Genomic DNA, 23,828 nt, shown 5'->3' on the forward strand with positions numbered 1-23,828 from the left:
TCTCAATTGCTTCCAATGGATATTTAGACAGATGGGCAGTGACGGTGAACGAAAAGAGTGAGCAGAACATGACCTATATAGCTGAGCTGCTCGTGCGGGGAACCAGCAATAATACATCTGCAGGTCCGGGTAAGATCTGCAGGCGAGGCCAATAGTGCCGGGACTTGGGTCTGTCCGAACTAGGCTATTAGGAAGAAATGCAGACATGGCAGGATATTGATGTGGCACTGTCAATTGCACGTTAGCGGACTTGATGTTCCGTGTTGCATTGGGAATAGCGTTGCTGCAGGTTGATGCAAGTTATATTGGCTGTAGCGATGATGTTTGACTGAACTTACGTGGAACTGCGGGGTTGAGAGACAATTACCACAATCATTTGGTAACTAGATGGATAATAGTAGGCGTACTTTGTCGTTATTTAGTCGAGAGAAACTACTATCATATACTGTCTCTTGATATGTTTTTGGAAGTATACTGCGATTGAGGTTGAACCATCTTCGGGTCATTGCCACGCATATTAAGCGACTTTCCCCCGAAAGCTTCATAATGCTTGATCGTACGATGACGCACTGAAACAGGCAAAGATGGACATGGCAGCTACTCAAGTACATACATTAACCGGTGACTTATTCGGGCTAGCCACTATCACCAATATAGCCTGCAGAAAGTAAGCCTGCTCTAGAACTGACATCGCAGCCATACAATCTACCACATGTCTCCAAACCCAACCATCATACCTCATACTCTCCCCCAAACAAACCCCTCAAATACCACTCAAAAGTCCTCCCCTCCATCTCAAACTCCCCATTATGCACCTCCCCCGGTGGTCTCCAAAACCTCCCAGCCCCTTGCATCCCCTTGACCAGAATCCAAAAATCATCCGGAAACGCTCCTTTCCCTCTCACTTCCGCCGGCACCTTCTCCTTATCCTTCCATACATCATCCATAAGACTCATTGGATATACTGTCTTTTTCACTTCCTTTCTAGAATATTTCTCCAATAACCTCGCAATCTCATTATACGAGATACGATCACTCACAAAGTTCAGCGTGCGGTTCTCCGATCGCTCCGGATGCTTTATCGTCTCGACGATAAAATCCCCTAGATCATCGATGTGCGTAAAGTCAATAGTAGCATCCGCATCCCCGAGGATATGCAGCGTGTATTCAGATGCCTTGGGATTTGTCCATGGACACCAGGTTTCTTCGCGGGATTGGTTGTAAAAGTCGCCGCAGCCAATGAGGGTGTATGTCATAGAGCCTGATTTTATGGCGGGGTGGTGTAGACAGGCTTCGTTGGCGGCGGATTTGGTGGTCCACATCTGCAATTACATTATTAGTATCTGGTGCATATATTGATACATCTAGTGTGGAAATACCGGATGAAGATACCCAACTTCATCTCCCGGCGGCCGATAGACATGATGCATGCCATATTCACTAGGATAGAATCTCTTTACCCCTGCCTTTGCACCGGCATCTTGAAGTTTTGATTGTGCTTGCAGCGCTTTGCCGTTCAAGGCGCTGATGATGATCTCGACATTGGCGAGATACGGGACGAGGTCGTCTGCGCTGCAGGATAGGAGGTCCACTGATTCTGTGGTCAGACGGCCTTGTTGCTCTGCTGTAAATTTCTTGTTTATAGAGCGGGCAGTGGATTCGGACTGCGGAGCAATTAGTTGCACGGCTTGGTGGAAGGTCTTGGTGAGGAGGGCGCGGAGGATGGATTGGCCGATTTGGCCGGTTGAGCCGAGCAGGACGATTTTCATGCTGATGCTGAGGAAGTATAGAATATATCCAATGCTTCGATGTCTGACTGTATGATTGATTTGTCTCTGGTCTGCTGATGTTTATATATGGACCTGACGATTACGTCATGGGTAGGTATGCTCTCCAGTGGGTTCCGTATCTCTTGGAATTCTTCTTGCTCTGGAACTGGCTCAATAACAATTTAATTGATAATATGCACTTTGTTGTGAGTTTAAATTTTTAGGCCTTGTTAGTTGTGCGCGTTCTGGCTCGAGATGGTCGTTGTCTCTTGCCAACATAGTATGGCTATGGCTGACCGGAGGGCATCGAAACCCCCACAGACTAGAGGCAGATTTAGTCGCAAATTACTACCTGATCACCCCGTCAGTACTACCTCAAGTAAAGCAGGCTCAGATCTTAGATTCTGGTCCTTGTGAACATCAGTGTAGTGTATCATTCTGCTCGTCCCGGAAGCTTGCTCACAATGAACGGGCACAGGGTGAAGCTTAAAATAGCTTTCCATGGCCCCTTTAAGTTACGGAAGCAGGGGAATACTCATGTAATTGTGCATGTGCTACATACAGTGCTCTCCAGAAAATCATAACCTCGCAGAGGGGTGTGTGTATATACAAGGAAGGGGCATGATTCCTGAACAGGAGTGGATAACAGACATAGTCCCGCAGATAGAAATACGAATCGTACGTTGCAAATATCGCACATGTAAGCAAACATTCACTCATCATCGGACCAACGCTGACACGTCACAGTCATCAGTTCAGTGCATACGGAGGCAGATCGGCCGGAGGAAAGCACCGATCAGTCGCATTAGGATCATTGCCCCACCACGAGGGGAACGACAGGTTGGGCAGGTTGATAATGAAGATGCAGACCTGCAGTCAGTTAGCACAGCACAACGAAAGGCATCAAAGACAACATACCAAAGTCATCAGCTGCGTTCCACAATCCAGACCAACACCTGTCAAATAGTTGTACTTTCTCCACCAGACAGGGAAATACCGAGGAAGGATACCCATGAATAGAATGCAGGCCAAGAAAGACATGAAGAAGTTAGTAGTCGGGTACATCGGAAACAGCGTGCCCCCGTAGAACATCAACGTAGGGTTGAACCAATGCTCCAGGTTCCAGCGGGGCTTCCACTTCTGCACAAGCCAGGTAACAAAGACAGCCCCGGCACCCACGAGGAAAGAATAGTACACCCACGGGTAGCGTTCACCGAAGAACTCCTTAGGACCCAGGATGCCCCAGATGATGGAGTTAGAGTAGTAAGTACGGGTTTGCACAGCGTCCCACGCCTCTGAGCTCCGCTGGCCAATCAAAAAAGGCCGTTCCCGGTCAACAATCAATTGCATGAAGCCGTAATTGATGAATGGACCGAGCAGGGTGCCCCAGACCTGGCCCCAGAACATCTCTCGCTCGGGAATCTTCATGTAGAACCCGAACTTATAGTCAGAAATGAGGTTGAGGTTCTGCTCTAAAACACAGTAGCCGTAGGTATAGGCTGAAAGCACGGCAGTCGGCTTCCCAGGGAACATGGCACCCGCCAGTAAATCACTGAACGAGCCCATTCCGACCTGCGTGTTGGCCACTGCCCACAGAATGCCGTTCGGCCAGGTGAAGACAAAAGAAAATAGACAGATAACGATGAGGCCCCACGCGGAAAGCTTCATGTTCCCTTCGTAGCCCTGAGCAATAGCGATCACTGCACATATTCCAAGCAGACTAAGATACCACCAGTGGGGTACCCGCTTTTGGAAGGACATGAGCTTGAGGTAGGGATCATCATAGTCGCTGCGCTTATTGTTCCAGGCGTTCTTGAAATCCTCCCAGCCTGATTTACCGTACCACAGGATTGCGTAGGTCATAGACGCTGTAAGGGCGGCGAAGGTCCAGAACCAGTAAAACACATATGATGGGGCCCAGTAAGGGGATCCGTACTCAGCCAGCGCAGTGCGGTTAACCTCCAAGTTGGAGCCAACAATGGCCGAAACATCGTAGGTGCTGCCATTGGCGGTGTAGGTATCTGTGTCCATTGGTGCAAAGTTCTGTGCGTTCATGGTGTTGGTAAAGTAGATGGCGGGGTAGAGTATCCAGATACAGAAAATGACGAAGATACACTGGTTCATACTAGACCAGAGCGGTGTATAGTATGGATACATGAAGGTGATATAGTTCCAATCAAGCGACAAGTCCAAAATACCCTATTCTCAGAAGTTAGCAGCCAACTTTGACTTTGCAGGTATGAAGATGGGAACAGACAAATCCGTAGGTACCCGAGCCCAGGATAAAGGCTTTCCAGTTGCCATGGCCAAACCAACAAATCAAAGGAAGAGAGCCCAGAAGAGGAAAAATGAGCTCCGGGAGCCACTCATACACAAAGGTGATAGATGCGATGATGGCAAAGTACTTGAGGGCTTTCTTAGTTACGGATGGGTTGCGATGCATCGCATTGAACAGTGCCACGTTGGGCAACACTCCGGGATAATACATCTTCGGGGGTCGAACCAGGATATCACGGAAGAGACCCGCGAAGCCATATCCGATCATCTGGGAGGCCAACAAGAAGAACATGGACCACCCAGCGTTGAGCTTTTCACCGTAGTAGAGTTCGATGGCAGACAAGGGTCCCATTCCGATAGCCGTGTAGCACTGTTTCTTGTCAGCTTGATAAGCGCTCTATCACCGCGAAGGAGAAGTCACTCACACTACCCCAGTAGGCCACAACAATAAGTGCATGCTCCTTAGCGTTCCAAGGACCTGGATTCATCGACCACTTCCATCCAAAGAAGCTGAATTGCCTCGTGGGTAAATACCGAGCCATGGCATCACCCATGCCCCAGGATAGCAACTGGATGGCATAACTGGTAATTGTGTTGTAGTATGGCTTGAAGTAGTAAAAGGTGGAAAGTGCGCAGCCGACAAGGACCCAGAAGGTAGATAGAACCCAGAATCGAAAGGTTAGGATCGGTTCACTACGCAGGTTGGATATTAGCGATGCGATCAACATTGGGAATAAAACGAGAAGCTTACGTCGGGTCATTGCGAAGATCTACCGTCTTAGCCACCAAAGGAATGGGATAGTCCTTCAGACGAGGATCGATGAACTCGTCGTTATCGTCAGGGACAATACCCTCTCCGATGGGAAGATCTTTGTAATCTCCCTTGAGGTCCGCCTCCGCGACAAAGCCCGGGGCGACTTCCACATCGTGGATGTCTGCAGTCTCCTTGACCAGCAAGTCGTCCTTCTTTTCATTCACCTCCTCCATGGGGGTGGAGACGGGACTGTCAGTGACCTCGTCCGCCATGCTGGTATTGGTTTAAGGACGGGACGATCGCATTGTTTCATTATATCTGTGGCCTGGTGTGGCCTTATATATATTGTTCGCTGCGTTCGACCCCATCCCGAGCACCACTACACCCCGTTATCTCGAGGTATGACGGCCAGAAACCGGAATACCGGATAAGGGCCTGTGTGCTTGAAGGAGAATGATAACGACTTGCTAAATGGTTCCAATGAGAGCAGATCCTGCTCAGTCTGCTAATGAAAGTACTGGCTGGACTACACCATAAGCGACGGCAAAATACACTTCCCCGCTTCGTTGGTGATAAATTAAATTGCCCGGTGCTCCTCCTAATGTCTTATCGCGTACGCCGTTATGTAAATGGCTAGTAATATGATGCCTCTAGTTCGCCATCGTCTAGAGACATTGCGAACGATGTGCCGGGAATCCGGTCTTTAGGTGTGCTACATCGTATCATGAGGGATAGAAATGTTGTGGCAGGGTAGAATGGAGTCCATAAGGATGCCAGTGCGCCGGTATCAAAAATACAATTGGCTTCTCGCATTTTGTCTTCAATGGTTGGCGAAAATGTCCCGATGCGATACATTATGGACGTGGATGAGATATGGGGATAATCTCATTGGCGGTGCTACACGTGGCCGCTCAGTATTCCCGAGGCGAGTCTGATAACCATCTGCGGGGGCATAAGTCCATGAAGGGCCACCATGGCACGGCGGCACACTGTTTTGAGAAGCAACCAATCATTTCGCGAAGGCGCACACCACTAACGGGAATCTTATCGCGAGGATAATTAAATGGTGATACACAGCGGCACATTATTCGTGCTATTCGGAATTGGCGATTCGTAAGTGGTTGTATTTGACTTCGCCTCTATCAGGCCGACGAGGAGGTGGCACAAGAACTAAGTCCACCTTGCGCCGGAGCTCCATCGCATCTCCGAAGCATTGACCCGGGCGAGCGCAACACCCCTATGCACAGCATATATGTATTGAATGAATCACGGACCTAAGCGCTCGAGGGGGTTGGTGACAGGCCTAAGAACCGGGTATCACAACATCGAGGTCAAATCATCATGGGCAGGTATCCCCACGGAGTCTAGACTCAGGAGATGGCGAGGTTGGGAGGCGCATTAGACCAGACACTAATCCGATGTACGACACCGAATAATTTCAACGAGGCACGCACCCATAGAGATAAGCACACGGTGTGATCTTCGGTTTCCCACGGCCTGCGCGGTTTTGTTCGCTATCAGATACGATCTAGTATGCCTGGAGGCAGGCCTCCATGGGGTGGACTAATACCTTCATCATGGATGACCTTCCGCAATGGGTAACCGTTCAAGGCCTAAAACGAGCATTCAATTGGTGTTCGAGTGGTGGAGTGTCAACAACGGATATATTTATTCGACTCGGCGGTACATGACCAGTGATAAATCACGGTACCGTTATAACGTTGCAAGAAACCATTGGTAGTTCGTAGTCGGATAATTGTAGACAAGCTTTCGAGTGTGATGTGTAGTTGACCTCTAATCGGCGTCGTTTCCTCGAACCCCTCTTTCATGCGTGTGGCAAACACCACCGAGTGGCACTATATCAGCTAGTCGAGTGGGACTCGTGGAGGTGTTATTCCAGTGGAAATGCTTGCTGCTTAGAATGCGCTCATCTTTGTCCAAATTGGGGTACTTTTAGATTGAGTGGCCAGAATCGACCTGCAAAAATCAGTCCGTGCATGGCCAGATATTTGACCGCCTACTTTGTAAATGCGTCTGATAGTTGCATGAGCGCAGAGCATGGCGTTTTGGATGTATGCGCATTGGTCTTTGTAAGATTAGTTTGGATGGAATAACTCTCAGGAAGCGCTTTGAGTGGCGCCGTTGCAGATGAGAGAATTTCCAGAAATGTTGGAAGAGTGAGAGCTCAAGCGCCTGGGCATCTTACCTGCTGCTTGTATGGACCACATGATCCCCTTGTCTGTAGTGCATCGATTTCTCACCGTTCCTCAGATGAATTCGCACTGACACCCCTCATTCTCATGACCATGCAGCTGAGCTGGAGATTAGTGCACTACCCACAGAGACATTGACAGAGCCAGTACCATCGTTACCTTACAGATAGCATGACACTAAATGAGAGATCAAGATTATAGGCCCGTCATGAACGCACTACACCTCATCGGCGGAGAATTAATTTAATTTGCATAAAGACGAGGGGAAAAGAAAGCTTGGTATCCGCGTGATTCCGCGAGTTTCCTTATCTCGCCATATTCATTGTTCCTTGCATCAGCCTTACAAACCCCCTAGAGAGGCATTCGTTTGCAGTGTTCTTGTTGAAAGTCCACCAATTCAAGCAATCAATTATTAACTTCATCATCTAAAGAACGCACTCGGGACGGGAAGACAAAAGCGCAACTCATTGGGTGATATCCTCGGTGTGGATCCGAAATTTATGATCATGTTGACAATGTAATAATGGGGTCTTTCTTGGTATTGACAACAATCCATGGATAGTAAGCATAAGTGCAACAGCAAGCCATGCAAAGTCTATGGGGAAGATAGTAATAATGGGATGAGGAAAGTGAAACGATGGCCGCCGACTACTAATGCCATTGTATATTTTCAGATGACTAGTCCTGGGTTATCCTCCCACCAATGTCGCCATTATAGAAATAAAAATTGGATTTTATATGTGTACCAGATATCTCGCGTTCTCATCTTCAATTTGCCGTGATTTGTCTGCGATTAAAAATCTCCTTAACGGTATCCCCGAATCCTACCATACAGATCGTAGCCCACGCCGCAACCCCGATGCGAGGAACCACGCCGCGAAATAGGCCCTTAACTCCGGTCGTCGCAAGGATATACTTGAAAGTGGACAGAATTGTCGGAGAAGTTGGCCGGGCAGGGTCATTCTTCATAGATTGCATTTCCACGCGCAGCACCTGTAGAGTCAGCAACCACAAGCCCTCACTTGCCCATCTCAGGAACACCTACTTCGAATGGCTGGTTCCAGCAGCTCAATGCGCCACCGATCGTGGATGCCAGGATTTTCTCCCCAAACTTAAGCTTCTCGTCCTTCGCCTTGCCATTGACCTTGCGGATGCTTTCTTCGGCAAAACGGGAAATACCAATCCGAGAAGACCAACCCGTGACCTGTCGTAGCGCGACGGCGTTAACACCTTTGTTCACTCCTCGAATTCCCTTTTCGCGAAGTATTTGAAAGAACATTTCTAGCGCTCCCGGTACTTTGGCACCCCCAACACTCATCTTGGAGCGGGTCACTTCGACTGTTTTCATGCATGTCGTCATTCCCATTGTCAGATAAGATTGAGCAACACCGCCGCCAATTCCACCCAGGACTCCGCAGACAGTAGGTGATGCATTGAACTTTGCTCTAGCATAGTACTCGATCTCACTTGATGTCACTATCAGAATGGCGCCTTTGGTGGAGGCTTCCAGCCAAGCCTGTGAGAATTAGTACGACGGGTGTCTGGATGTTGGTTCAGGAATGAACAAATCACGTACCCACGGTATTAGCCCCTGATAAAAAGCAAGAAATCGTCCGCGGGACCAAGTCTTCTGGAATGCATCCCGCAATGTGTCTTGCCGGTTTGCTGCCAACTACAAGGGTAAGTGGTCGAAAGTTATTTGAGGACAATGTGATACAATCTCGAGTGGAAGTTCAACATACATGGGTCTTGATTACTTCTAGTGGCTGACCAAGAGAAGTAACTGGCCAAAGTTAGAATGGTACTTGGCAGCTAGAGATCCTCACTACCTTGGAAGATGTTCATCAACGCGCCGACCGCCAAGTTCCGATAGGGGATGGGGCGCTTTTGCTCGGCAGCGCCTTGCAAAGTCGGCGTGTCCGTAGCTACTACTTGGGACATGTTTCGAGTGTTATGTCTCCTGAATAAGACCGCATTTTGCCGAATCAATTGCTGGAATTAATGCTCTAATGATTGACCGACCATTGTGATGCTCATCGGATGCACCCGATGCCAAACCTCGGGTGTATCGGCTTTCCCGAAGGAGGGGTGCCGCCGGGCTCGACCACATACCATTAATGCCAATGGAGGAGATGCGCAGGAAGTGCAGCGCTAGGGTGCAGTAACTTGTGATGTTAATATCAAAGCTAAGTCTTTCGCGTGGATGCCTACCATGATTTATGGTTTACCAACGGGTTACCTACACAATGCTGTCACAAGCTCTAGCTACCCATGAAAGGCGCTCCAATACACCGTAGGTACATCCAGCAAATATAGCTGTTCAAGCTAACCCACCTAGATTTCTTCTCTCAAAAGAGTCATTTGACACACATGTACACGTCTTCGATCCCAAGCTTGGCCCATATGCGGCCGGGCGAGCATACACTCCGGAGGACGCGCCGTTGCAAAAGTTACTAGCATTGAATCAGAGTCTTACAAGGGACTACAAAAACACTACCCTGGTGTTGGTTCAGCCATCACCTTACAAGAATGACTGTTCGGTTATGATGCATTGCCTGCGTGAATTGAAGGACCGAGGCATAAGCTCGTTCGGAATTGCAGTGTTAGATTTTGACTCTACTACCGATGCGCAATTAAGCGACTTGCACGCCCTTGGAGTGCGAGGTGTTCGATTAAACTTCCAAGCAGATGGGAAAGAAGTCGACATTACGCATTTAGTAGCTATTCTGAATCATACTGCAGACCGCATACGCCATCTTCCCGGCTGGGCGATCCAGTTGTTCGTTCCAGGGTGGACATGGGACCGTGAGTACTGATCTACTAATGACAGTGTACCACAACTTTCATCACTGATATGCTACAGTCCTGTATGATGCTGTTCGTGAGCTTCCCGTACGGGTTATTGCAGACCATCTCGGTGGCATGCGTGGCGCATCCAAGCTGCCTTCTGATTTACAGTCGACGCCAACGTCCCAACCGGGATTTCGCTCCCTCCTATCATTAGCGAAACAATCGATCGTCTATGTAAAGGTTTCTGGGTTATATCGTATGTCAAGTTGCTTAGCCTCGACTTTTGATGACCTGCAGCCGATCGTTCAAGTAATGGCCAGCGAGATTTCTAATCAGATTATTTGGGGGAGCGATTGGCCGCACACGGGCGATGGACATGACCGGGTTAAACACTCAATAGAAAACAAAGAACCGTTCAGGACGATCGACAACCATGCAATCCTCCAAAGATTGCATGACTGGATGGGAGATGATGCCTACTGGAAGATGATGGTGGATAACCCAGGCCAGCTGTATATGGATTGAGCAGTTCCTCTTTTTACCAAACCGCATCACTGAACAGAGACCTACATACTCAGGTGGCTCATGAGATTCTGTGGAAATATTAGATATTCTATGAACGCTGTAACTGACACAAACTTCAGTAAAACGAAGGCCTTTCGCAATGGAATTAATAGACTGATTAGTAATAAATGCCAAGCCCGAGGCTCTTGGTTGTAGAAGCAAAGACGAACTGCACTTTCCATCCTGCGCATTGTATCCTCAACGGCTACGCTACCATACATTGAAGAGTCATAAAAGCTATGGCTTCGATGAGTGGAAGTCCATCGGGCTCAACCCCTCGTCGTCATCGGCGAGGTTTGCCTCGGAGTGTGGCTGCATGCCAGCGGTGTCGACGACGCAAGCAGAAGGTCAGCGACATACCATAAGGTCAAATAATTACTCACTAAAGCAGCCAGTGTGATGGGAAAATGCCAACATGTGGACCATGTGCTGCCGCTGAAACCTCATGTGTCATGTCGGATAGATTGGTGATCCAGCACCCGTCTATGAATTGTGATTGTGATGCCCTGCGGGCCCAACTCGCTGCTGCTGAGCGACGAAGCAATGAGCTGTCTGAAAAATGTCAGCAGCTAGAGACCCGATTACTGGAGGCTTTGAGTTCCGTTCGAACGAATGTCTCCGGGATTCCAAGTCCTGGTCTTCCATTGCCCGAACATGAATCCACCGAGGCTATATCTCGGTCTGACGGACTGAGTGCGAACCCAGATTGTCGCTTCCTTAGTCGGATCCTAAGACCAACATTCTCGCTGCAATTTAGCACCAGGCGGGAAAGCCGCAGTGCTATGAGCAGCGCTTGGGAGCTATGGGGTGATATCGCAGATATCGAAGTTCCTGAAACAGATGGCTTAAGTCTCGATAATGACACGTACATCAATCTGGCCGGCACTTTTTTCGATAGGCGATGGCCATATTTACCGATATTACATCGGCATACCTTCATTAACAAGCACTTGACAGCCTTCCTGACGAAGTCCGAGATGAAACCATTGACCAATTTTATGGTCAACATCGTCTGCGCCATTGCGTCAACCGAGAAGTCATCACCCCAAAGTCGCGACAAGACCCATCGGGTATTCTTTAGAGAAGCCATAAAAGACCTGGACATGATTTTGAGCGGTGAAAATATTGAATGTGTCCAGTGTCTGCTCTTAATGTGCATGTATGGCCATAACGAACCCCAGTCAGTCAATATGTGGTTTACGACCGCCATGGCCTTGAATTTAGCCATCGGCCTTGACCTACACCGCAGAGAGAGCCTTTCTGGGAAAGACTTGATGGATGCAGAGATGTCCAAGCGTGTTTTCTGGTGTGCGTACGTGATTAACTGCAGCGTGGCTATCAACATGGGCCGGCCCTTGGGCATCCAAGAGTCAGATATCAGCATGCCCCTACCTATGCAGCTGACGGACGCCCAGCTCATTGAATCCATCCAGAGTCCCCACGTCGAAGAATCACTGATACCACATGTAGCGGACACGTCAACGTTTGTTCACATCATTAAGCTCCGCCGAATTAACGCAGGAGTTTACAAAACATTTCATTCTATCGGTTCTGTTCCAACTGATCCTGCTGAACTAGACCGGCTTCGCAGTGGATATTTTCTGGAGTTGAATCAGTGGATAATTACGGCGCCGCGTTATATGCAGACTCTATCTACCTTTCAGTCCACTGAGTGGTTTCAGATTGCCTTTCATCACGCCGTTCTTTCCCTTTATCGTCCATCACGTGCGGTCCCAATGCCATCGCCAGATGATCTGCGGACCTGCACCGAGTCTGCCATTGGTCTGATAAGCTCATACAGCGCATTGTATGCGCGGAACCGCATCAAATATACGTTCATCGCAATTCATTCGTTGTTCTTAGCAGCCGTGACGATGCTCTACTCTCTACGAGCGTTTGCACCCCTGCGACAAGAATTGACCAAGCCGGTGATTAAAACAAATATATCTACATTTCTTACACTCTTCCGGGGCATTTGCGATGGGCGTGCGGTCGGCGAGAAATGTTGCAGGATTGTTGAGCGACTTGGCCAGTCGATTATGTCCTTATTCGAACATGAAGACCAGGCAGATTTGAGTGTTGACACCGAATTCCAGACCTGGTTTGGACTTCGAGCGCACACGTTTCCGTCCAAGGCTAGCAACCCAGCCTCAGATGCTTATGCTCATGACTCACCGTCACGGCTTCCTGACGTTCAAATGGACCTACCATGGGCTGACCTGTTTGTGGAAGGAATTGACATGAGCACGGCAGATGTTTGGAGCGTTCTATTTTGATGTTTCTACGGAGAATGGCGAATGATGTCGGGTATTGTGTTGAGGTGGCGCTGAGGGTGGTTTCCATTTACAACTTTCTCAGTGGATTATCGGTTTCTGTATCAACAGGACTGGATTAAAAAGAGATCTCGAACCTTTAAGCAGAACCACTCATGTGGCCAAACGCGATCTTTGACAACTTTCTGCTCAAGGTCTAGTATGATCTATTACGGGTTAAATACCTCGGGTCAACGGCCTGGGTCCGATGCCACCGATAAAAGTTGCCGATGCTACAAAGCTAGCTATGTCTGTATGTGTGCGGACCAGGCATTCAGGTTGTCTGGTTGGATGTATATCTCACACTCCGGCACTAGGTATACCGATGCCTTTAGGAGGGGTGACTTGGAGACCCCAAAGTGCGCTTCGAAGTCGCAGGCGAACAGTTGTCGATTCGCGATCGGATGAGCCGATGAGGCCGGCTGTAACCGGTTAATTGGTTTCGGATGTATCCGATGGCAACTTTAATGCCCGCCCTTGGAGACAAGATTAAAAACCACCCAATCATTTGCACCATCGTTGTTTCTAGCCATCAAGGCATCATCATGTTCAAATATACCTATCGGAATCGGGTCGCTTCTAGCGCTCGGCGCTACTTGTCGAAGCAACACTCGCTCCCTGCGGCCTATTACCGCGGAGGCACCTCGCGCGCCGTCATGTTCAATCAGGCCCATCTCCCTCCTCGCTCGGAGTGGGACGCCATTTTTCGCTCCGTCATTGGCAGCCCTGATCCATACGGACGGCAGCTTGATGGTCTAGGAGGGGGTATCTCCAGCCTCTCCAAGGTATGCGTGGTGGGGAAATCCACCCATCCTGATGCCGACGTTGATTACACTTTTGTGTCGTTGGGGGTCAAAAATTCCGATGTCGATTACTCCAGCAACTGTGGCAATATGATCAGTGCCATTGGTCCCTTTGCCCTTGACCAAAAGCTTGTTTCTTCCCAAACGCCCGAGTCGGCCACTGTACGCATCCACAACACCAACACGGGTAAATTAATCACTGCCTCCTTTCCCGTGGTGGATGGAGAGGCTGCCTCTAGCGGTAATTTCGCTATTGATGGCGTTGCTGGCACAGCTGCTCGAATTCAATTAGATTTTGTCAACCCGGCTGGCTCGGTGACCGGGAAAATGCTGCCGACGGGGCAGACAAGGGATGAGTTCGACGGTGTTCCAGCCACATGTATTGATGTGGCCAATCCATGCGTTTTTGTTCCAGCTAGTAGCTTGGGGGTTCGTGGTGATTTGACTCCGGACGAGATTGCCGCTCATCCAGATCTTCTGCAGAGGCTGGATTCTATCCGGCGCCAGGCAGGGGTCAAGATGGGTATAGCATCAACTACCGGCGCCGTCCCAGGAAGTATCCCCAAGGTTTGCATGGTGTCACCACCTCAGCCGTCTAAGGGAAAGGACCCTGTCGACCTGCTTGTGCGGGCAATCTCTGTGGGACAACCACACAAGGCAGTACCCATTACTGTCGCGTTGGCAGTTTCTGCAGCTGCTCGCGTGACAGGCAGTACTGTTGAAGATGCAACCAACCAAGATCGCGTCAGTGATGCTGGTCTTACGATCGGTCATGCAAGTGGGAATTTGCTTGTTGGGGCTCAATTCGATAACGATCAGCTTACCGCGGCAACTGTCTTCCGTACTGCACGACGGCTCTTTGAGGGCCGGATTTATTGGAAGAGCTAGATTTACAGTGTTTAAGATATTCCAATTTCTCAAGCGGGAGTATATTTCCTGTAATGATCGTGGTTGTACTTTGCCATTAACGTAATAACTATTAGTCATAACTATATATATAATTTGTCGGAATATGCATACACCGTAGCCAGAAACCCACCAAGCCCTCCGCCAGCTCTGCTGCCTAGAAGGCATCTCCTTTTGCTCCCTAAGAGGACCTCCCCTCTGCATCTAAACATCTAATAAACATACATTGAAACCATTTCCTGCCTTGTCTAGTAACAAGACCTTTACTCGGTCAAGATATAACGCACCTGCCTGCTTTTCGAAACTTCACTAAGCATTATCATGAGACGACTGTGCACTAGGCAGGTATCTGCATAGTATTCCATATGAACCACACTGTCTTATATGTCCATTCGCCACCTGTGAGTCGTTTGGTAAAGTTTATCGGAGCATCCGATGGAAATTGAGTGCAGCGACACTCATACCCACCTGGGATGCCAAACCCACATCTGATGATCAGACGGTCGAGACGAGGGACAAGAAAGACAGCGCCAGACATTAAAAACGTCTTCCAATCAGACAATAGCAGATATAATGACTAGAACCGATCATACCATGGAGACGTGTGCACCCCGCTTTTTCTTCCTTGACTCCACATCCTCTTCCCCACGGGGGATCAGACGGAAAGTACTTAAGCCGCCTAGTAAGTCTCTGAACCAAAGCTCAAGCAGGGAATGAACGTGAAAATGGCAGGCCTTACTCTCCCTGTTGTCGGTACCCGGCTCCAGATCGCTCTGGTACTTCTTATCGTTGCCCCTTCGTTCATTCTCTTCGGATACAATCAAGCGGTCCTGGGCAGTTTACTCAGCCTCCAAAGTTGGGTCTCTGTATTTCCAGCAATCGACACCATAAACACCTCGGGGGCACAAAAGTCTCATAACTCTACATCCCAAGGCGCCTGCAATGCCTCGTTTCAGATGGGATGTCTGATAGGTGCCCTGTCTCTCTCCCTTTATAGCGACAAACTCGGACGCCGTAAGACAGTCTTCATCGGAGCTGCCATTACCGTCCTCGGTCAGGCTCTACAGGTCTCTGCAACCACATTGGTTCAGTTGGTCGTTGGTCGAGTTATCCTAGGATTCGCTATCGGCCAAATCAGCGGCACCGTGCCTGTCTGGCTCTCGGAGTGTGCCTCTCCCAAGTACCGCGGACAGCTGGGTATCTGTACGGGTATTTTCATCAGCACGGGCTACACATTGTGCAACTGGATTGATTTGGGATTCAGCTATCTACCCTCTTCCACTGGACAATGGAGAGCTCCGCTCTCTATACCCTTTCTCTTCTCAGCAATGTTACTGGTTTCTGCTTTCACGTTTCCGGAGTCGCCTCGTTGGCTGATCTCTAGAGGAAGGGTCGAAGAAGCTACTGCAAGTCTCTGTCGGTATCGAGGAAAGGATGCGCATGATGAGAAGATTATGGGCGAGATAGCCCATATTCACCTTGCTCTAGAGGGCAGTGGGACCATGTCCGTCCTGGATATTTTCGATCGCAAGGACAAGACGCGTCTGTTGTTGCGATTTTGGCTCTGCATGGGGTTAAACTTTTTCCAACAGGTGAGTATCGCGGCTCCTATAGCACTTGGCTCTCCAAATGTACCACCGCTAATCCATTAGGCCTGCGGAGGCAACCTCATATCCGTCTATAGTTCCACCATCTTCCAAAATTACCTACACATGACACCCACCATGTCTAAAGTCCTGGCGTCCTGTGTACTATCATGGAAAACGCTCTGCTGTCTATTAACATTCTGGACTATCGACAACTGGGGCCGCCGTCTATCCTTCATGGTAAGCGGAGCAGGGATGTCCATCTGCATGGCCGTGCTAGCGGTCACCACCGGCTTGGGCAAAATCACGCATGCGATGGCAATAGCATATGTTGCCTTCATGTTCGTCTTCAACTTCTTCTACCCAATCGGCTTCATGGGTGGCAACTTCCTGTACACGGCTGAGATTGCGCCTGTACGTCTGCGAGCGGCCATGTCCTCCCTCGCGACTGCTAACCACTGGCTATGGAATTTGGTGGTTGTTCTGGTTACGCCAATTGCTATCGATACGATTGGGTGCTGGTACTATGTGATCTATGCGCTTATATCTGCGACTATCCCGGTCTGCGTGTACTTATTCTATCCGGAGACGAGGCACCGTAGTTTGGAGATGCTTGATCGGGTGTTTGTGGATGCCCCTTCTATCTGGCGGATTGTGCCGATGGCCAGGGGGTTGCCGCTCGGGGCAGTCGGCGCAGCAGAGAGTGGAGATACACTGCGCGAAGACAAGAAGGCAGAGGATATAGATGGTCATGTTGAGATGCGGGAATATGTCTAGATGGATTAGCTGGACAGCGATGCTATTGTAATTGGTTGTTCTTCGGGTAGAAGAGATGCGATATGCCCATCGGCCCAGCCGACGGAACCATCCGAAGCTGACACTAGGAAGACCGAGGAGTAAATCAGCCACAGCTGGAGATGTTACATAGACCCTTGTGATTTATATCTACTGTCTTATCCAATAGATCACTCTTGTTTACCAATGCATCATCAAGATGATCAGAACACGAGTGAGCTGTCCCAAGTTAGCCAGAGGCTATGCCTCCCACACCCAAGTGCCAATAAGTCGACTTGAACAACACAAAATAAACATCTCCCAGTTTCCTTCTGCCATCCAATCACTAAGAAAGCGGTAGCTACTCACTTCGCACCTACGCTGTATTATTAGACTCCTACTAATATCCACATCATAGATACGACCGCCCCCTCACATACGCCGAAAAAGTCCTTTACAGCCATCTTGACACCACTTTTGACGAGCGCATCGAGCGCGGCAAAACCCAGCTTAAACTACGCCCGCAACGCATAGCATGCCAAGATGCGACAGCCCAAATGGCACTTATCCAGTTCATGTCCGCGGGTCTAGACACAGCGGCCGTACCAACCACAGTCCACTGCGATCATTTGATCGTCAGTCGGGACGGCGAAACACAGGACCTCGCTCGAGCGCTGGACAACCATAAAGAAGTGTACGATTTCCTCGAGTCTGCCTGCCAGAAATACAACATGGGGTTCTGGAAGCCCGGCGCGGGAATCATCCACCAGATTGTGCTGGAGAACTACGCCTTCCCTAGTGGAATGATGATCGGGACGGACTCTCATACTCCCAACGCAGGAGGCCTTGGCATGATAGCCATCGGAGTTGGTGGTGCCGATGCGGTAGACGTGATGGCTGGATTGCCGCTGGAGCTCCAAGCGCCGAAGGTATTGGGCGTCCGATTGACGGGGCAGTTGTCCGGATGGGCTTCGCCGAAGGATATTATCAATGCTGTAGCCGGGACGTTTTCCGTTAAGGGAGGTACTGGGTCCATTATTGAGTACTTTGGACCTGGGGCACAGACTCTGTCAGCCACGGGCATGGCAACTGTGTGCAATATGGGTGCAGAAACAGGTGCCACAACGTCCATCTTCCCTTATGCGCCACAGATGGCGGATTATCTTCGTGCTAATCATCGCCATGAGATGGCTGATGCTGTTAAGAGCATTGCACCGGAATTGCAGGCCGATGAGGGGGCTGAGTATGATAATGTTATTGAGCTCGATTTGTCCACTCTCGAGCCACGGATCAATGGACCTTTCACGCCGGACTTTTCTACCCCGGTGTCGCGGTTCGGTGAAGCCGTGGCGGAGAACCAGTGGCCGGGTGAATTGACGGCGGCTTTGATTGGATCTTGTACCAACTCTTCGTTTGAAGATATGGGACGTGCAGCTAGTCTTGCCCAGCAAGCATTGGATGCAGGACTGGAACCAAAGATGCCGCTGTTGGTGTCTCCGGGTAGTGTTCAGACGCGCGAGACACTGAAAGATGCCGGTATTCTGCCGGTCTTCGAGAGACTCGGGGCGACGATGCTTCCCAACGCCTGTGGTCCATGCTGTGGGTCGTGGGATCGAGTTGATATGCCAAAGGTATAGTATGGCCATCCCACCTACCGACAGACTGTCTTTTGACATATATTAGGGCACCCCCAACTCCATAATAACCTCCTACAACCGGAACTTCTCTGGCCGTCTAGATTCCAACCCAGCAACCAACGTCTTCCTAGCATCGCCCGAGCTCGTCATTGCAAAGGCCTTCTCCCGCGACCTCTCCTTCAACCCAACAACTGACTCGCTCCCAACCCCATCCGGCGAGCAATTCCACTTCCTCCCTCCAACCAGCGATTCCCTCCCCTCAAAGGGCTACCTCTCCTCCGACTCAGCCTATGCACCCCCACCTGCAAACCGGGATAACATCTCCGTCAAAATCGACCCGTCATCCCTCCGCCTCCAGAAACTGTCCCCATTCCCACCCTGGCCCGGCCACGACTTCAAAGACTGCGCCATCCTAATCAAAACAGCCGGGAAGTGCACAACAGACCACATCACCCCCGCCGGCCCGTGGTTCCGCTATAGAGGCCACCTAGAAAACATCTCCAACAATACCCTCATCGGCGCAACCAACGCCGAGAACGGCAAGGTGAACAGTATCCGGAACCAGCTCACGAAGCAAGATGGACAGGAAGTGCCTGCTACAGCACGCCACTACAAAGAGAACGGCGTGCCGTGGGTGGTTATCGCTGACCATAACTACGGTGAGGGCAGTTCGCGGGAACACGCGGCGCTGCAGCCGAGGTATCTAGGTGGTGTGGCGATTATCGCGAAGTCATTTGCAAGAATCCATGAGGCGAATTTGAAGAAGCAGGGGTTGTTGGCGTTGACGTTCGACAATGAGAAGGATTATGAAAGGATTAGGGCTGAGGATCGGGTTAGTATTTTGGGGCTTGGGGAGGGGGAGTTTGTTCCGGGGAGCACTTTGAGGTTGGTGGTTAATGGGGGCGAGTGGGAGGCTGTGCTCAGGCATAGTTTTACGGAGGAGCAGATTGGGTATTTTAGAAGTGGGAGTGCTTTAAATGTTATGGCGGGGAAGTAGTTGAAGTGTTTAGATGATGGGCTGTCAGGTGGTCTGTTGATATATTTGTCTATAGCCAATGTGTATTTGTATGCTATGTGATACTCTAACCATATCACAAATCATTCAACGCCACCACTATCCTCCGCAACGCCTCCTCCAGATACTCTCTCGGATGCGTGAACACAATCCGGAACCACCCACTATGCTCAGACCCAAACAACACCCCACTAGCCAGAAACACCTTCCTCTGCAAGAGAAGCTGCATCACCTTGTCGCTGATCTCGTCACCCAAATCTGCAGTCTGCTCGGGATGTAGTTCGCGATACCGCTTGCCCAAGTTAACCCAAAGGAAGAACGCAGAATTGACACCCGGAGCATATTCAATCCCATTCTCCCTTAGCCGTTGAACAGCAAACGCATACGACTCGGACATCTTCTGCCGATTAAGCTGGATATACCTGGTAGTAAAGTCCGTATCTTCAAGAACCGTAGCAGCGACATGTTCCGAGACAGACGAGGAATAACTATATAACGAAACACCCTGCAACGCCTTATGAAGGGTAGGGTTGTTCTGAGAGATAATCACTCCGAGACGGATACCATTGGCGCCAAAGTCCTTGCTCATTCCCCACAGCGCATGGAGTAAACTAGGGTCAATGATGCCGGTCGTGTCGATCGATAAGGCAGATTCGAATGGCACGGGAGTGTGCTTGTCAACGGTGTTCTCCCACACAGACAAAGCGTATATCTCGTCGCTTATCAGATGGATCTGATATTTCTGACACAGCTGCATCAGACGGATGATAGTTTCCCGGGGGTAGCACCGGCCCAACGGGTTATGTGGATGACAGAGCATCAAGGCGCGGACTTTCCGGCCAGTGTCTTGCTGAAACGTGAGCAGTGCGCGCTCGTAGCAGTCCACGGCCTCGAGACTGAATGGATCGCTGTCGTTGAATTCTACAGGGACAACTGTCGCCCCGGGGCGGAGGGACATATCTGGGATGAAGGTGCCATAGTAGGGTCTGCCCAGGAGGATGCCTTCGCCAGGGTCGGTGAAGGCCCATGAGATGTGCTCGATGGCGGAGGAGACGCCATTTGTGACGAGTAGGTCGTTGATGGTCAGTGGTTTGAATGGTTGGAGGTGTTTGTTCAGGAATGATGCCATGGCGCGTCGGAGGCGCTCTGCACCAATTGCGCCGTCATTGTAGGTGAGGTATTTGGCTGGGAGGGTGAGCTTGGTGTTGATGTATTCGAGGAGGTAGTCATGCATCAGTGCGTTTTCGGCAACCCCCACGTTCACGTAGCCCTCGGGTTTGGTTGTGGGACACCATGGGTTCTTTAGGATGTCCCACATGAGGTTATTGCGGGAGGAGACGACTGTGCGGGCTCGCTGGGAGAGGGCGGAGGTCTCCATATTGTTGGATGCAGGGCTGTATACTACGATTGGGGTGTGTCTGTGGTTGAATATGGGCTGGGGAGCCAGAAGAGGGTTGAGGATTTGAGACACGTGAGGAGGTTGACTCCACTGGATGATACGGATATCCGCGGGTTCTTGGCAGTTCCAGAAAACACTGAGGTGTTCTGGATAAGTAGTTGAGATGTTAGGGTATTCAAGGGACGGTAATGGTACCGATACTGTTGATACGGAAGTGAGCTGGACGCAGTGTAGACACCTTACTTTCCATAGATGTAGACTGCTTCTGTGCGCCCAGGAGCTCAGTGAATTACATCACAGTGAAGCATGTGAACCAAATTCTGCTTTGTGTTTGGTGGTTCGCTTAGTGTTGACTCAAGGTTGGTCGGGAACCTAATATCCCCACCATGGATGCGCTGGTGGAGAAAGTTTACGGGAGATGAAGAACTTGTGTGGTATACCGGAGGGTGTGGTTCGGCAGGCCGAGCTCGGTGAAGTGGGTCATCACGGGTTTCTGTTTGTCAATCTTGTGGATGCTTCATGATGTGAGTGATAATCACCTCCTTTACTCCGCATTGAGGACAGGAATGCCAGCCTAAAGAGGGGCGATCACCGGCAATCCCTTGCGGGAGACAGTTAAGGTAGAAGGACAAATAGTATGCCTGATAAGCTCCGTGACACATCGCGTCTAAGATGGCCTGTATGGTGAATGCGTCTCAAAGCATGTGGCGATACTTTCTTTTGGTCTTAAGCAGGATGGAGTCACGAATATAAGCAGGCTCTGAGAAGAGATTGTGTACCAAAAATTTCCATCGTTTGGGGGACACGCCTGGCGTAACTGTGGTCGTCTTGGTTATGTAGCACAAGGTACATAAATGGGCTCTAATTTCTGGTGACTGCACGTCCACTGTATAAAATATTGTAGTGATCAGAGTAGAAAGACGCAATGAAGGTGACAGAACCCGAAAGATTAACTATCTGAACGTTGGGGAGACGGATAACAATGGGCTCAGTCCTGTCTCTTTCCCCGGAATTCAGGGCTAGTGGGAAAGCATTTCAGTATTCGACTGGGATAACGAGCGTAACATGGAGGATGATCAATAGGGCCAAAGTTCTATAGGGGATGTGGATCTTGGGGGTATACACCGACGACGTAAATTCATTGACTGGGCAGAAGGGAGCTATCCTTGAGGCAATTCGAGAATAGCTCAATGCCGGTGTCATAACCGTCACATCTGCCTGATGCTCCTCATTTATCTGGAATAGCCAGCACCGGGATCGAAAGAAGCGATAGCCCATCCCCCTATCATCCGGAGCCCAATAAGTTCCACATGAAGGTTCTTAATCCCCAGCAACCATCAGTTAACGTGTGTCCCATCTAGCATGCACTAGTCGTCGTCATGGAGGTACCTGGGGAGTGGTGGTCATCAGCCACGTTCGAATCTTGCCAGAAGAGGCTCGATAGGCCGGGATAACAAGTCATTTGTCCAGAATATAGTCAGCTACCAACAGATAGAATATATGGCCGACGAATACTATCACTGAACCACGTAGTTGAAGTGTGTGTGTTTTACTTAGCCATCCAGGAGCTCTCGCTAGCTTGGGCATAGAGTGTCAACATACAGAGATACCACTTACATCTGGTTTTGACGGCTTACAACATTTTTTCAAGCGAGAAGAATGATAACAAGCTAGGGTCTCAATTTGAACTGCTATAGCAGATTACTAACTAGTCCGAGAAGACAACGGGATTACTTTGTAGTACTGATTGCACCCCACTACAGCTATCACTATGAATGTAGTAAGCCATAGGGGCCGCGTGAGCTATTTATTGGATAACTTCAGGACTTCCATATTACGGTTCCCGTATTTGAATTCCATGGTGGTGGCGTTACATCCTCATTAAAGTCCACCTATCCAGGGTCATCGTTGGGATCTTTGTATTTAACCCAAAATTGTTTCTTCACGTCTCCCCATTCGTATTCATCGCCACGGAGAACCCGGGGGTAAGCCCGCATTGGTTGGTAACAGGCTTTGTAGGCAGCACACGTTAGAAAATGCTCCGGTAGATCGGCCTCTCGATACGACCGATGATAGGCCCGCCTACTTGGTGGGTAATCCGCGTGTTCATCAGAGCTCATGGCCCTTGACCAGTCGTGATAGCAAGCCCAGCAATAAGTCCCTCGCTCCAAGGCTTTTGTTTTCTTATCCCAAAAAGGGAATGGAGCGGTAGCCATGAATTGTAACTGTTCGCAGCCGTTTTCATACCAAACACTCGCGCTCCGCTGATGTCCAAAACTCCGATATAGAGGCCCTGACAGATCCCATTCTCCGAAAGCCGCTCCTAAACTTTCAATGGTACGATGTACTTCACGTGTTATCTTCAATGATCCTTTGGGCCCGTGAAGTATGATAGCTATAGCGTTCCCCTGAGGGACGCTTACGAGACGGGCCCCGGGTTTCCACGTATTATGGACAATTGGAATATTCCCGAGATCTGTTTCTTTCAAACCGAAATAAAAACAGAGATCCTTCACGCTGGCCATTCTGTACATTAGATTGTGATAATTACAATTGTAACAGCAACGGGTGAGCGTTGCAAGGTGCAGGTATGGTCCGAAGTCATTACAGGTTCGACACCGAGGGTGGGTGAACTCGGTATATAGCTGTTCAATGGTGAAATAGTGGGAGAGACGCATCCGGTGCATTAGATGCAATGTTTCATAGGCTTTGTCTCTAAGCAAGAGATACGGGCGGACTGATTCAACTTGGAATTTTGATACCGTATCCACTAGAAGCATCTTCCCTATGCTGGCCAAGTTGAGGTAGAGAAGTATATGCTGAATTATCTCAAACGGCAGGAAATGACCGAGGAATCGACTAGGATCAGCATTAGATTCCCTGTTGCCCTTCGACAAGAGTGTCATTTCTCTCTGGTCCGGGAGATGTGGCTGTTCATAGTTGGGAAAATGGAAGACCTCGCTGATCGGGTCGTCGATCCGATAGGCAAAGCCGGATGCCATCGTGTAGGACGAGAGGGTTTTAGAAGT

At 49.7% G+C, this 23,828-nt stretch overlaps 9 protein-coding genes across 9 annotated transcripts; 4 read left to right on the plus strand and 5 right to left on the minus strand.

Moving 5' to 3' along the window:
• Nucleotides 1-731: 731 nt before the first annotated feature.
• Nucleotides 732-1,790, minus strand: BDQ94DRAFT_182044 (NAD(P)-binding protein; the record flags this gene model as incomplete). The annotated part of the gene is made up of 2 exons (XM_026774042.1): nt 1,380-1,790; nt 732-1,322 (listed from the first exon to the last, which is right to left on the minus strand). The coding sequence occupies exons 1-2, from the start codon at nt 1,767-1,769 to the stop codon at nt 732-734; spliced, it is 981 nt and encodes a 326-aa protein (XP_026622778.1). The 5' UTR covers nt 1,770-1,790.
• A 729-nt stretch (nt 1,791-2,519) lies between these two features.
• On the minus strand, nt 2,520-5,072 carry BDQ94DRAFT_182046 (OPT family oligopeptide transporter; the record flags this gene model as incomplete). The annotated part of the gene is made up of 5 exons (XM_026774043.1): nt 2,520-2,639; nt 2,688-3,968; nt 4,027-4,416; nt 4,472-4,739; nt 4,798-5,072. The coding sequence occupies 5 exons, from the start codon at nt 5,070-5,072 to the stop codon at nt 2,520-2,522; spliced, it is 2,334 nt and encodes a 777-aa protein (XP_026622779.1).
• A 2,709-nt stretch (nt 5,073-7,781) lies between these two features.
• Nucleotides 7,782-8,954, minus strand: BDQ94DRAFT_161774 (mitochondrial carrier domain-containing protein; the record flags this gene model as incomplete). Its single annotated transcript, XM_026769436.1, has 5 exons — nt 7,782-8,006; nt 8,059-8,529; nt 8,590-8,685; nt 8,756-8,796; nt 8,843-8,954. 5 exons carry the CDS (start codon nt 8,952-8,954, stop codon nt 7,782-7,784), a joined length of 945 nt encoding a protein of 314 aa, XP_026622780.1.
• Nucleotides 8,955-9,259: 305 nt separating this feature from the next.
• Nucleotides 9,260-10,350, plus strand: BDQ94DRAFT_182048 (amidohydrolase 2; the record flags this gene model as incomplete). Its single annotated transcript, XM_026774044.1, has 3 exons — nt 9,260-9,306; nt 9,352-9,818; nt 9,877-10,350. 3 exons carry the CDS (start codon nt 9,260-9,262, stop codon nt 10,326-10,328), a joined length of 966 nt encoding a protein of 321 aa, XP_026622781.1. The 3' UTR covers nt 10,329-10,350.
• A 68-nt stretch (nt 10,351-10,418) lies between these two features.
• BDQ94DRAFT_182050 (fungal specific transcription factor domain-containing protein) lies at nt 10,419-12,643 on the plus strand (the record flags this gene model as incomplete). Its single annotated transcript, XM_026774045.1, has 3 exons — nt 10,419-10,488; nt 10,532-10,661; nt 10,756-12,643. The coding sequence occupies 3 exons, from the start codon at nt 10,419-10,421 to the stop codon at nt 12,641-12,643; spliced, it is 2,088 nt and encodes a 695-aa protein (XP_026622782.1).
• A 573-nt stretch (nt 12,644-13,216) lies between these two features.
• Nucleotides 13,217-14,457, plus strand: BDQ94DRAFT_182053 (2-methylaconitate cis-trans isomerase PrpF family protein). Its single transcript, XM_026774046.1, has one exon. It carries the CDS (start codon nt 13,225-13,227, stop codon nt 14,368-14,370), a length of 1,146 nt encoding a protein of 381 aa, XP_026622783.1. The 5' UTR covers nt 13,217-13,224; the 3' UTR covers nt 14,371-14,457.
• Nucleotides 14,458-15,113: 656 nt separating this feature from the next.
• Nucleotides 15,114-19,382, plus strand: BDQ94DRAFT_182055 (aconitase; the record flags this gene model as incomplete). Its single annotated transcript, XM_026774047.1, has 6 exons — nt 15,114-15,980; nt 16,041-16,677; nt 16,807-16,870; nt 17,167-18,116; nt 18,168-18,379; nt 18,432-19,382. The coding sequence occupies 6 exons, from the start codon at nt 15,114-15,116 to the stop codon at nt 19,380-19,382; spliced, it is 3,681 nt and encodes a 1,226-aa protein (XP_026622784.1).
• A 94-nt stretch (nt 19,383-19,476) lies between these two features.
• Nucleotides 19,477-20,778, minus strand: BDQ94DRAFT_182056 (putative aminotransferase; the record flags this gene model as incomplete). The annotated part of the gene is made up of 1 exon (XM_026774048.1): nt 19,477-20,778. One exon carries the CDS (start codon nt 20,776-20,778, stop codon nt 19,477-19,479), a length of 1,302 nt encoding a protein of 433 aa, XP_026622785.1.
• Nucleotides 20,779-22,691: 1,913 nt separating this feature from the next.
• Nucleotides 22,692-23,801, minus strand: BDQ94DRAFT_161780 (uncharacterized protein; the record flags this gene model as incomplete). Its single annotated transcript, XM_026769437.1, has 1 exon — nt 22,692-23,801. The coding sequence occupies one exon, from the start codon at nt 23,799-23,801 to the stop codon at nt 22,692-22,694; it is 1,110 nt and encodes a 369-aa protein (XP_026622786.1).
• Between the last annotated feature and the right edge of the window lie 27 nt (nt 23,802-23,828).

This window comes from Aspergillus welwitschiae (genome assembly GCF_003344945.1).
Source record: "Aspergillus welwitschiae strain CBS 139.54b unplaced genomic scaffold BDQ94scaffold_34, whole genome shotgun sequence".
Lineage (NCBI taxonomy): Eukaryota > Fungi > Ascomycota > Eurotiomycetes > Eurotiales > Aspergillaceae > Aspergillus > Aspergillus welwitschiae.